General features: G+C 35.4%; 2 protein-coding genes across 3 annotated transcripts; one reads left to right on the top strand and one right to left on the bottom strand.

The window, feature by feature from the left end:
* The first annotated feature begins 3,833 nt into the window (after positions 1-3,833).
* Positions 3,834-6,857, top strand: LOC140829558 (zinc finger protein CONSTANS-LIKE 14). The gene is made up of 4 exons (XM_073192870.1): positions 3,834-4,567; positions 5,728-5,922; positions 6,016-6,275; positions 6,351-6,857. The coding sequence occupies exons 1-4, from the start codon at positions 3,926-3,928 to the stop codon at positions 6,475-6,477; spliced, it is 1,224 nt and encodes a 407-aa protein (XP_073048971.1). The 5' UTR covers positions 3,834-3,925; the 3' UTR covers positions 6,478-6,857.
* Positions 6,858-7,760: 903 nt separating this feature from the next.
* Positions 7,761-10,657, bottom strand: LOC140829557 (serine/threonine-protein kinase PBS1-like). 2 transcript variants are annotated; one of them, XM_073192868.1, is made up of 5 exons: positions 10,267-10,655; positions 9,564-9,766; positions 9,089-9,278; positions 8,557-8,948; positions 7,761-8,461 (listed from the first exon to the last, which is right to left on the bottom strand). In XM_073192868.1, exons 1-5 carry the CDS (start codon positions 10,385-10,387, stop codon positions 7,985-7,987), a joined length of 1,383 nt encoding a protein of 460 aa, XP_073048969.1. In that variant the 5' UTR covers positions 10,388-10,655; the 3' UTR covers positions 7,761-7,984. The 2 variants fall into 2 exon arrangements, with proteins under 2 accessions (XP_073048969.1, XP_073048970.1); XM_073192869.1 differs by having other exon boundaries at positions 9,569-10,657.
* Between the last annotated feature and the right edge of the window lie 2,527 nt (positions 10,658-13,184).

The following is a 13,184-nucleotide window of genomic DNA, read 5'->3' as shown; positions in this document are numbered from 1 at the left end:
AACATCACCAAATTTGTAAACAATATTTGTTGTACCATTATAAGCAGTAGAAGTTTTCTACGTTTCATGTCCATCTTGAGACAACAGTAAACCAACGAGAACACATTCAAATTTAGATTCACAGTAGCAGAATGTGAAAAGAAAATTATTAAAACAACAGTTAGTAAAGGGAACTCTTCTTGGCCAATGATACACTTCGACAATTGCGTGGAAACATATGCATTTGATCACAATTGAACAGATCAAAATTGTGCAGTTCAAGTACTGTCTTAAAAATTGAGGAAAAACGCAGGCGGGAGGTAAAAAGTACTAACAAACAAAACAGTAGGTGTCAATGCTCTGTTGCCGTCGTCCTTCCCGTGCGTTCAAAAAGGTAATAATGTACATCAGATAAATCTATTATTTCCGATTTTAGAAATAACTTCGCGTACTGGTTATGGTAGTTTCCATTGTAACAAATACAATAGATTCAAGGACAGGTTAAGTTAATTTCTTTCACCACAAAAATTACCTGGTAATTTGGAGCAATTCAGATACAGTCTGCGAGTTGGAAGAGGACTTCAATGGTCATTCGGTTGTAAAGCTCATCTGAAGACGACGGCTACGCATTTCATTACAAGATAGCAGATGGGTCTCTTTAAGGGAAGTTTGGTTTAAGTAGGGCGAAGGGTATTTGGGGAAAAAAAATAGGCTGTCAAGAGTACTGTAGCGACTGGGACAAGCAATACCTTCAACAAAAGGGGATTGAAATCTTGGTTTTTCACGTTGGAACAGTGGGATTTTCCCGGGCCCAGGGTTATAAGTGCTTGCCTTAAAATGATACCAAACACTTGATTACAAGTGTTATCCTACCACTATCCCAAGTACCAAACGCTGCGATTGTGTCTGAGGTTGAATTTTTATTCTAATCAAGTTGAAAATTTTGTTTGCAAATAATCACATTCATGTCCTGTATTATTGATTTCATTATTTTGGTTAATAATCTTACAATATATTTAATATACTCATTACGTGACTTTTTTTTGCGAGATATGACTAATGACTTGAATGTGCTAAATGTCACTCCCCTAGTTATCAAGGTCATTGCTCCTATTGGTACGATGCACGTGAGTTATGCTGATAAGTCGGAAAAATTCGACAGGTCAAATTTCAAAATGTGGCAACAAAAGATGTTCTTTTTATCTCACCAGCTTGAATATAGCAAGTTCTTCAAAGAGGATGCTCCCAAACCAGCTGAAGTTGACGGAGATGTAAAGACTGCTAACACTATTCATGCATGACACCATTCACATTTTTTGTGTAGAAATTATATAATGAATGATCTGACTGAGTCGCCATATAATATGTATAGTGAAAAGAATACGCTCGAGGATTGTGCGAGTCTCTGGATAGAAAATATAAAATCAAGGATGTTGAGGCCATGAAATTTTTTGTTGGCCGATTCTGGGACTACAAAATGGTCTACTCCAAAACGACGATCAGTCATGTTCAGGAACTCCAAGTGATCATGCATGATATTCATGCGGAGGGCATTATGCTGAGTGAAACTTTCCAAGTGACGGCTATTATTGAAAAGTTGTCTCTGGCTTGGAATGATTTCAAGAATTATTTGAAACACAAACGAAATGAGATGAATGTGGAGGAATTAGTTGTTAGGCTTCGTATTGAAGAAAAAAACGATGTATTCGAAAGAAGGTTTCTCAATGCTATTATGGCTAAGGCCAATATTGTCGAACAAAGACAAAACTCGAAGACAGAGAAATTTACTTGTGGACATTCCGAGTTGGGATCTAAGAAAAATATGTTCAAGAAAACATTTTGTGAGAAGTGCTACAATTGTGGCGGTCCAAATCACAAGCCTTCTAATGCAAAAGACTAGGAAAAAAAATCATGAGGTTAATATTGTGGAAAACATGTCTAAGGATCTTTCAAATATGAACCTATGCATTGTTATTTCTATAGTGAATTTGGTAGGGTCGAATCTAAGGGATCTGTGTATCTATACTGGTACCACCCATCACGTTTTCTCCAATACGAACATATTTGCATCTCTTGATGAATCGGAGAATAATGAAAAAAATTTAATGGGAAATTTTTATACCTCAGATATCAAAGGGACAAGAGAAAAGTAAACTTGAAGATGACGTAGGGAAAAAACTGACTCTCAACAATATATTGTATGTGTCGGAGGTTCGAAAGAACTTAGTGTCTGGTTCGCTTTTAAACAAATATGAATTTTTCATTGTCTTCAGATAAGGTTTTTTTTGGTCTAAAAATGGAATATTTGTTGGTAAAATTATGTAATCAATTGTCTGTTCAAACTCAATGTAATGACTATTAAATCCTTTATTAATGAAACTAATTTCTCTTCTTACTAGCTTGATCTTTCAATTTGTGACGTGATACAAAATATGATTTTGTATTAGAATGCATAAAACTGTATTTTAAAGGTATTCGAGACACAATCGAGGAACAGAGACCGGAGACCATAAATAAAGATTATTTTTAATAAATGTTATTTTTAATTATTTAATGTATAGCATATTCTATATGTATTTTAAAAAATGGTGCTTTTTTGAGGTGTTTTTACGCGTCGAGTCGTATTTTAAACTTATAATTGATTTTTGAAGAAAACATGGACTTTTTAGATGCTCGGTTAATATTTCGAATTTTTTTTTAAAACGAAATATTTTACCTACACTATAATGAGCCTAATGAGCATATTATATTAAGGTTATTGAGCCTAAACTCCTATCCAATTATTTTTATCAAATTAGATGTTTTGAATAATACTAATTTGTTATGGGCAATATGATTTTTAATTGATTTGTAGTATACAACGGTAAGTGTATAAGTGTATTATTTAAAATGAGAATTTATACGTAATTGAGATAAATTATTTTTAAAACAATTATATATGCAAGCTAATATAAACAATTTGTTAATTTAATAAATTAAATACCTTTTAGTTATGCTACCGACATTTATTTATTTTTTTTAAACGCGAAGCCCACTAGGTAACGCCACTCAAAATATATATTATCATTTCCCGTAAATGAACGAGATGCGAAATGTATTTCTTGGATTAAACTATGTGGAATTTATGTTTAATTTTATATAAAAATTTTTAATATGATAATCATCGTTAGATTTATTAAAATTTAAAATCCAATTATAATATATATATATATATATATATATATATATATATATATATATGTCTCGGTGTTAAAAAGAATCATTATTAATAATATTATAAAAGTGAACGAAGGAATTCCCGTCCAAAAAAAAAAAAGTGAATGAAGGAATTGACCAAAAAGGACATAAATATTATGTCAGGCGTGACGTAATTCTACCTTGGGAGCCGCAATCACGTGATTATTTTTTATTCTCAATAATTAATTATGATGTAATGTATTTTTTATGGTCCACACGCTAACATAATTATCTCTTTATTTATTGTTTATATTGTATTAACCAAAAATAAAAAAATAAAAGAAAAAGAAGCCTTTAATTGCATTTAATTTGATTTTGGGGTAATTATATATTTACAAAATACTCAATTGATGATTTAGTAAACAATACTGATCTCTCTTTCATCAATTACATTTATCTCCACGTGAAATTTCAATACACCAAATTTGGACAAAAGTAAGATTTTTATGGTAACAAATTCATATATAATTTGGTCAAATTTATATATATATATATATATATATTTATCTATTTATTTTCAAATTATGCTCCTAAGTTTTAAATTTTTGTTTACCAATAAATAAATCGGCTAAATAGTATCTTTGATTTCTTCAACTTTATATTAGAATGAGATGTTGTGAATATTATTTATAATATATCGAGTGTTCCGTTTCCTGTTCTAGTTCAGTTCGACACACAGAATTGGGATTTTCTCGATTTCAAAATTGCTATGGTGGTGGCTTGTGATTTTTGCAGCGACCGGGTCGCCATACTCTACTGCCGAGCTGACTCCGCCAAGCTCTGCTTGCCTTGCGACCACCAAGTTCACTCCGCCAACGCTTTATCCAAGAAGCATCTCCGCTCCCAGATCTGCGACAACTGCGCTGCCGAACCATCCGCCGTACGATGCGCCACCGACAACCTCGTGCTCTGCCAGGACTGCGATTGGGACGCTCATGCTGCATGCGCTGTCACCGCCTCCCACCAGCGGGCTCCTGTCGAGGGCTTCTCGGGGTGCCCCTCGGTTTTTGATTTGGCGGCCGGTTGGGGTCTGGAGCTTCAGGACAAAAGAACGGTGTCATTTGGGTGGGGCGGTTTACTGGAGGAGCTCATGGTGCCTAACGCTAGTTATACGGTTTCTGCGTCGAAGAGGAAAACTCCTAGCTGTGGAAAGCAGAAGCAGGTGATTTTGACACAGTTATTGACGATGTTGGAAGACGGCAGCGACGGAGACGAGGTAGCACCGAGTACTCCGAGTGGCGACGCCTGGGGCCACGAGCAATATTACGAGGAGCAGCCACAAGATAGTAATAAGCAGCAAAATGCGGATGCGAGGGTGGAAGGGAACGTGATGTGGAACACCGGCACCCAGGTTTTTATTTAGTACAATTGCTTCCCTCCGCATTAAATAATGAACATATGAAACATGGAATTCAGAAGACACTGTATTAAAATTGAGACTTGACTATTTGAACCCCAAAGTTAACTCATTGAGAAAATCGTCTAAATTAGTAAATTTATATATACAAATCTCAAATATTTAATCCGGTCAGTGTGAGTCATAACGACCATCTTCATGCCCGTGAATGAACAATTGGAATGTGATATTTACTTTGTCGGGATGTCTCTAGACAGTCCAACACATGACGGTAATAACGGTATAGCTAGACTCTGATATCATGTTAAGATTGAAATTATGACTTAACCTTAGGTCTGATTAAGATTGAGACTTGATGAAATTCGTCCTCAAAAACTAGCTCAAAGAAGATGATTGATTATTCAAGTCTATATACAATTTTCAATAAGATATCTAACATATACAAATGTTCATTAAAAGGAACAAGCTTTCCTTGGTTATTTTATTCTTAGTATTCCATCATAACCGTGAGATGATCACTTATATGTCTTCTTTTTGAATGCGTGTTGTATATTTTGCTTATGCTTCTTATAAGGGATGTAAACAAGTCGATTTGACCCGAACAATATCATGTTCGAGCTCGACTTGTTCATGGTATATATAGGTTTGAGCTTGGTTCAATCTCGATTTGAGATTTTATCACGAGGCTCAAGTAGTTTTGAAATCATTAAGCTTGCGAATAGCTCGAGTTCGATTCGTTAATAGCTTGTTTATCATGTTTAACTAGTTTGTATCGAGTTTGGCTCGTTAAGCGGGCTCGATCTCGTTAAACAAGACCATTTTCGACCTTTTCAAACAAGCTCATTTTTTATCTCGTCGAACATTTGTAGACAACATTTTTATTCAGGAGATCAGATAAGATATGAGCTCGAGCTCGGTTCGATTAAATTGTTGAGCTCGGAATCGAGCTTGATAAGCTTAACGAACGATCTAGGAAGAGTTTTGTATCTAGTCTAACTACGAGTAATTTGCGAGAGTTTGGTTCATTTACAAAATGAAGTACACCGTCTTATTGCTTCTTTTTTGGATCTAAACAACAAACCATCTCATTAAGTGATGATATGCTTGTTCCTTCTCGAGAAACTTGTATTGTTAAGTTGCATTTGATTTTATAGATATGGGACTTCAATCTTGGGCAGCTGAGGGGCCATGAGGATCAGTCAAATGCACTAGAATTAGAAGCTGGTGGAAGTGAAATGCTCTACACCGTCAAATGTTACGGTGAACTACTGAAAGGGGCCCCGAAAAGAGGCGTGGAGCAATCTGGAGTTGACTGCTTGATTGCACACGATGATATGATTCCACTTAGCGTAAGACAACTTCATGATTGGATGTTTCTTGAACTTGCAGCATAATTTATCACCCACTCTCTATTTTCATATCACTGTAAAATTGAAACATAGATCTCTTCGAGAATTCCTACATCTAGCCGAGGGCCTGCAACATCCGAGAGCAACTTACCATTCTCGAAGCATTCGTCTGGCTCATGTTTAAATAAACCCAAATGTTTTAGTGGTTTGAAAGATATACAGTTCACGGATCAATCTATTTTGATTAAGTGCGAAAGTGTGACTCCTGCAATAACCAAGGCCGATTTGGAGCTCCTGGCGAAGAACAGAGGCAATGCTATGCAACGATACAAGGAAAAGAAGAAAAATAGGAGGTAAGTTATCTCATCTCTTTTTCTTTCAACGCGAGAATCCAGTCCGATGTTTCTTATTATTTCATATGTTAATAGATATGATAAGCATATCCGGTATGAATCAAGAAAAGCTAGAGCCGATACTAGGAAACGAGTCAAAGGTCGTTTTGTCAAGGCATTTGAAGCTTCGATGGGAGGGGTGAATGGTAATGATTACAGTTGAATATCGGATTTTATACTGCTTGTACATATTTGTTTCATCACTTGATATGCATAATTTTGTGAGCCACCTCGCTTTCTTTAAAACAACTGCGTAATAATTTTTCTACGAATTAGAGGATGTTCCTGTGACAGTAAATGTACGCATGATGTGAGTAATGAATGGTGGGATGCATCTGAGTTATATCGGCATAGTGAGGTCTATTCTTCGACCAGTTAGTGTTCCATTTGCCGCCTCTGAAGCTGTTTCATTTCGAGAGCCAAAATAAGGAAGATCTGGTCAGTAAAAGAAAAATTAAATTTTTTTTTTTTAAAAAAAAAATGACCCAGCAAACGATCAATGTTCAAAAAATGCAAATATATGAAGGGAAGACCGTTCATCACGAGGAAGTAGGCCTGGTGTGACAAGTTGTGTGTCATTCTGGAGTGGGTAGCACTTAAGAAGTGAAGTTGAGGGAACAATAAGAACATGGAATATAAGCAGGCTAACAGCGAGACCTCGAGAATCACAAAAACAGTATCAGGACACCATCGCATCTTGTATTTCCGAAAACAGATCCCTCAACATTGCTTCGATCTAAAATCTTGATAAACGAGGCTACATGTAAAATGCCGAAGTGCTACAGCATTATAGGATCGGGAAATTTTACGGACAACCTCGACACATATTCATCATAACTTATGCAAATAAACCTTAGTCACTGGTTTGGACCTCTTTTCATCCCAAATACAATTATCTGAAAAAACAGAATACAAAGGCCTCTTGCCCACTTTCTTTCAATTGGATTCCAAACACGCAATCTGTTTGCAGTTCCTGCAGCAGATGAAAGAAATATAAGTAAAATAACTTTGAAATTATATTTAAAAAACCCCATTGTTGAGCAACAAAAAAAAAAAAAAAACACACATGTGGTTCCCTTACGATAATTGAATGAATATGTTGGATAATGTCGTCAGGGTATGATCGAGTAGACTAACATGACATAGTTCTAACATTTTTGTAAAACATCTCGTCTAGATTTTAAAATAGCCAAAGTTATCGTGTTTAATTAATAATTGGAAACTCCATAAAAATATTCATCTGTTTACGTTTTACTAAAAATCCATTGTATTTTGCATAAAAATTACTTAATTCATATATTTTGAACACACAGGTAAAGCCATTCTCATGGTAGTCCTCGTACATTTAATTGATCCAAATGATAACAAAGCATATGTTTTAAAATAATATGATTATCCATGCACGCATTAAAAAAAATTCAAGCAAACCACCATTTTAATTACATGTTGATCATAATAATAATAATAATAATAATAACATAAACAAAGCTTTCGTTTGTGTGAGCATTTTGCTAATGTTAGAACTGAATCTCTGTTGTGTTTTTTTCAAAAAGAATCTTCTATACTTGGTTGAATCGGAATTTGATTCATCCATCATTCTCCTGTTTACAAAAGAAAATACGAAGATTGAAAATATCACAACATTGCATATATCCATCCATTCCTTGCAACTACTTGTGTCCATCGAAATTTCCCTGACCATTCTGTCGTCTCCAGTTTTCACCCCACATCTTAGCCTCAGCAACAGCTCGTTCCCTCTCCAAATCTCGGTTCAACATTTTTGTGTTCTCTCTCGGAGAATCTTCCCTCCCGAATCCTTCCAAGTTCCATTTGCGTCCTGATCCAGATCCCCCCTCTTCGTTTCTCAGTAATGTCCCCCCACTCTCGTCTTTGCCTCTGTTATCATCCTTCTCCGCTGCACTTCTGCTGCTAGGACCAAATGCTATGCTTGCATCATACAGCTGATTCGCCAAATACGAGAGGGCGGTGACCACATCCCGAATCAACGGACGACCAGCAGCCTGTTCTTGAATGCACATGGATGCCACTGCTAGCGCTTGGTAAAGCCCACGAATTGGAAACTTACCTTCAAGCCTTGGATCCACCAGTTTAGCGAATCTTCTGCGGTCGTTGAACAGTGGCCGTGCCTGTATTACACCAAAAATGCAGACCAAAGTTGACATACGCACATATTTTATATACCCAAACATTGTTATTAAAAAAAAAAAAACTAAGTTTCTACCCATGACACAAGATTCTGTTCCCCTGGTGGGCGGTTGCTATCGATGGCTTTGCGTCCGCTGATGAGTTCTAGAAAGACCACTCCAAAACTGTAAACGTCGGATTTCACTGTCAACTGTCCAGTCATGGCATACTCAGGAGCACAATATCCATAAGTTCCCATAACTCGTGTGGACACATGGGATTTGTCTCCTGTGGGACCTAATTTTGCCAGTCCAAAGTCGGATAGTTTCGGAAAATATCCCTCGTCAAGTAAAATGTTGGATGACTTAAAATCACGATAGATCACAGCTGGGTTCGCCTTATCGTGGAGATACTCCAACCCTTTGGCAGCACCAGCTGCTATTTTCATCCTAGTGTTCCAATCCAATGGCTCTTTATCAAGAGGAAGATCTGGGAAAGATTCATTCAAGTCTAATCGATAGTTTGAATGGGCATACTAAAACCGAGAATGATCACAAGGGCAATAAATATGCCCAAAATTTATGTGGAAATAGACAAACTGAAGCACAATTCTGTAAACCAAAAGTTACCAAAGAGGTGATCTTCTAATGATCCCAAGGGCATAAATTCGTAGACAAGAAGCCTCTGCTCTCCTTCGGCACAGTAACCAATCAAATTCACTAAGTTAGGATCATGTAAAAGGCTAAGAATGAGAACTTCAACCAGAAATTCTCTATTGCCCTGAACCCCATTCCTATCCAGCTGTTTGACAGCAACAACCTACACGAGCAATGAAAAAATGTTTTAGATTAGTGTGAGTTATCGTTATTTCTCTGAAGCCCGTTCTCCATGTTGCTTGCGATATAATTAACTAAACCTCCAACCTTTGCAAAGTCATAAAATCACTTCATATAACAATGTTGTGGAACCGTGATAAGGCTTCTGTGCCTATAATATCTTAAAGTACTAGTTACCTGAGAATAAAACCGTTTGGGCAGAAAAAGCAAAATTCATAGCATTTCAACATCCATATCCATTCATTAGCATAAGTCGAAAACAATTTACCCGACCATTTGAAAGCCTCCCTTTGTACACACGTCCAAATCCTCCTTCCCCTAAGAAACATTCTGGCCTAAAGCTATTCGTAGCTGTGGCTAACTCACGGAAAGTAAAAATCTGTGCAGCAATCTGGGCATCAGGAAAGTCCTTTGGCACCGATGGCTCGCTCTTGACCCCAATGTTACTCCTAGTTTTTAGTCTATCAGCACCTGCAAGTTGCAACCAAACCAAAGATAGATCCTTCAAGCACACTTTCTCCTCTCGCTGTGTTTTAAGTGCTAGTAAAAGCTAGCTAGACACCAGGATTTTCGAAAAAATATACTCATCGGGGATTTCTTACTGTCAAAACATAGGCCACTGAAATCTGAATTATCTACAGAACCAAAGTTTGTACTTTATTTTAAAAAGAGCATAATTATCAACAAATTCTCTATAGTCGTTTGTCATGCATATAAAATCACGAGTTACCACACCACCAATTACATTTTTTGCTGGAGAGAAAGCAACGATAACAAAAAAAACAGAGATAATAATCCAAAAACGAGAGGGTCTCATATTGAGAGGGCCGATCGAACTTTGCGTCTAACATCATGGGATCTATACATCAAACTCAACACAGATAAATTTGGTGGACAAAAATCAAGCAAAAACCATACAGCACATAGATGAAAACAGAGAAAAGCGCAAAAATTAAAACGAAGGCGCTGACCAGACGATAATTTCGATAGATTTGAAGGGATCTTGGGAAAGATATCTTTGCGATCATCACTCTCCTCATGGGGATTGAGCTTTTCCTCTTCCTTCGAATCAAAGCAAGGAAAGCAACCCATTACCTCCCTGAAATATCAAATCTGGAAAAAAAATCTAAGTTGTTGGATTGAAAATTTGTCCAACAGATAAGATTTCAAATGTGTAAGAAAAACAAGAAGAATATTCAGGACGTCGTTTAAGTTAAGGAGCTACAAACAGAAACAAAAACTGGAAAAAGGTTCGATTTTTGGTAGATTGGAGTATCCATAAACGACAGACGGGAAGACACGGTTTTAGCCGGCTTTTCATAGTTTCGTTTGAAAAGAAAGTTCGAGTTAATTAAGGAGAGATATTAATTAATGGAAAATTCTAAGCTACACCGCCGGAGGAAGAGATAATGTCGCTTGAGATGTGAATGTCGTGTTTAGATTTCATTTGATAAAATTAAATTACACTTAATTTAGTGAGTAAGCATGTCTTTGTGAGACGGTATAACGAATCTTTATCTGTGAGACGGGTCAATCTTATGGATACTCACAATAAAAAATAATACTCTTAGCATAAAAAGTAATATTTTTTCATAGATAACACAAATAAGAGATATGTCATATAAAATACGACTCGTGAGACCTTATCACATAAGTTTTTGCTTTAATGAGTTGATTCAAATTATTCAGCTTCATCAATAGTATATGTTTGGATACCAAAGTCTCACATTGGAAGATCTAGAGAAAGATCATCGTGGGTTAATAAAGATGGAATGATATCTTCATTGGTATGAGGCCTTTTGGGTGGTTCCAAAATCAAAACTATGAGGGTTAAAACCCAAAGTAGACAATATCATACCAGTGTGAAGATATCCGGGTTCCATTGGTCCTAATAGTATATAACAAACAAAATCATATATTGTAATTTTTATAACCAAAAAAAAAGTCCACCAAATTTGGGTTTGGTTTGGTATGATCTGAAAGACTAGTTTCAAGTTTAAATTTTATTAAATATTTTAATTTTCAAGTTTGATTGTACCCTGGTATCTATCTATCTTGTTAATAAATGTCATTACCCTAGATGAAATGGTTCGTCAGTCAATGCGTGATGTCACTGATGTGTAATAAATAGTCTGTCCATAATAATTTTATTTTTCACACGCATTGTATAAAGTTGGTTAGTATTTGAAATAATAATATACAAAAAATAAATCTTATTTCAAGCAACTCGTCAGGTCTACCAGTCTGGCCCAACAACAAAATTTGGGCTGTCGTATTGGGCCTCTCCAAACATGGGTAGACCCTGAGACAATAATATTATATATAATCAGCATAAACGTTTGGTACAATTCAATTTCGAGTCATTCTCGTTTTTATTTTCTGTAAAAAATTTAATAAAAATATAAATTCATGTATTATTATTTTTATTAGTTACCAACATATAACGACCGATGCAAGGTTGGTGGTATAATTAAAGCAATATGATATCTCCGATTCGATAATAAATATTATAGATAAATTATTAAAAAAATTAATATAATAACTAAATTAGTTTAGAGCTAGCTAGATTTAAAATTCATTAGTACGCTCATTTTCGTAAACGAAATTACAGATATGCGCTCATAAGAAAGTAATTTAATTTAATAAAATAATGGAGCGGAAACATATATATGTTTCATCTATCTTAAAGTCGAGGGCAAAAAACCTTTTACATAATTAAAGATAGATTGTCGTATCGATGAATATAGACACCGCATGATAACAAACACGGGAATTTGTTATTTGCCTCGAAGAGATCAAATGTTCAAGCCAAGACATATTGATGTGTTGTTGTGAAGTGTTGAAAACAAACATACCTTCACAATCGTTGCATATAAATAGTAGTCAATTATGTGACGATGATTTACCTATTAAATTTGACAAAAAAATTTGTGAAGTCTTTGATAAAGCTAATGCTTGTGTTATGATATGTATAAGATCTGCTTGTAACTTCTATCAACTGGAAGAGGAACATGATTGCAGTTGGGCCATGCAAAATTCAAGACATTGAAGAATCTAGGAAATACGATGTTGTGCGAGGTATGCGTAATCTAACATCTGAAATACCATATGCGTGTAGAGCATTCATAAAGATAAACAAACTCGGGTACCACACCAAGGGTTGTAACATTTTGACACAACACGCTGTCTTTGAATTGTTGCATATGGTTCTTATAGGTCCAATAGAGGTGAAAAGCCTACCAGGTAAAAAATATTCATTTGTTTCTTAGAAAAAAACATGATACTTTTGATGCAGTTAAGAATTACTTGCTAGGATTACCAATTTGCACAATTTGAGAATTGGTAAGATCAAAACTGATCATGATAAAAAATTTGAGAGCTCACATTTTGCATCTTTGTGTAACGAAAAAAGTATAAGACATGAGCTCTCCGAAACAAAGGCCCCTCAATAAAACGATGTATCCAAACGAAGGACCAAACTTTGCAAGAGATGGCTCGGGTCATGTTGTAGTGCCCAAAATTCAGTACACGTATAACCCATGCATTTATTTAAATTATTAAATCATTTCAATTAATTTTAAATGAGTTTTAGCGATGCATGATTTATTTAAATGCATTATTTTAAATTATTTATGTTTATGCGATGCACATTAAAACGTTTTTCAAGTTTCATGTTTCAGGCGATTATTCGAGGCGGGATCGAGGAAAAGACCGGTGACGGTGTTGGCAAATTAAAATGTGGTATTTTATTTTAAGTTGAGGATGGGGAAATTTATTTAGTTATCAAGTTTTAACATTTTTAAATTATTACTATATATTTAGAGATTTAAGAGTTTGAAACTTTAAAATTGGTGTGTAATTATTTTAATTGTAGAGTTTGATTAAATTA

The sequence above is a fragment of the Primulina eburnea genome, chromosome 4, assembly GCF_022965805.1.
Source record: "Primulina eburnea isolate SZY01 chromosome 4, ASM2296580v1, whole genome shotgun sequence".
In the NCBI taxonomy this organism is placed as follows: domain Eukaryota; kingdom Viridiplantae; phylum Streptophyta; class Magnoliopsida; order Lamiales; family Gesneriaceae; genus Primulina; species Primulina eburnea.
This window is presented reverse-complemented; position numbering and strand designations above follow the sequence as displayed.

Excerpts from the sequence above, each read along its gene's own strand:
- LOC140829557 (XM_073192868.1), bottom strand. The coding sequence starts at position 10,387 with ATGGGTTGCTTTCCTTGCTTTGATTCGAAGGAAGAGGAAAAGCTCAAT. Across the intron at positions 9,279-9,563 it reads GGAGGCTTTCAAATGGTCGG|GTTGTTGCTGTCAAACAGCT; the intron begins GTAAATTGTTTT and ends TTGCTCGTGTAG. Across the intron at positions 8,949-9,088 it reads ATTAGAAGATCACCTCTTTG|ATCTTCCTCTTGATAAAGAG; the intron begins GTAACTTTTGGT and ends AATCTTTCCCAG.
- LOC140829558 (XM_073192870.1), top strand. The coding sequence starts at position 3,926 with ATGGTGGTGGCTTGTGATTTTTGCAGCGACCGGGTCGCCATACTCTAC. Across the intron at positions 5,923-6,015 it reads ATGATATGATTCCACTTAGC|ATCTCTTCGAGAATTCCTAC; the intron begins GTAAGACAACTT and ends ATTGAAACATAG. Across the intron at positions 6,276-6,350 it reads GAAAAGAAGAAAAATAGGAG|ATATGATAAGCATATCCGGT; the intron begins GTAAGTTATCTC and ends ATATGTTAATAG.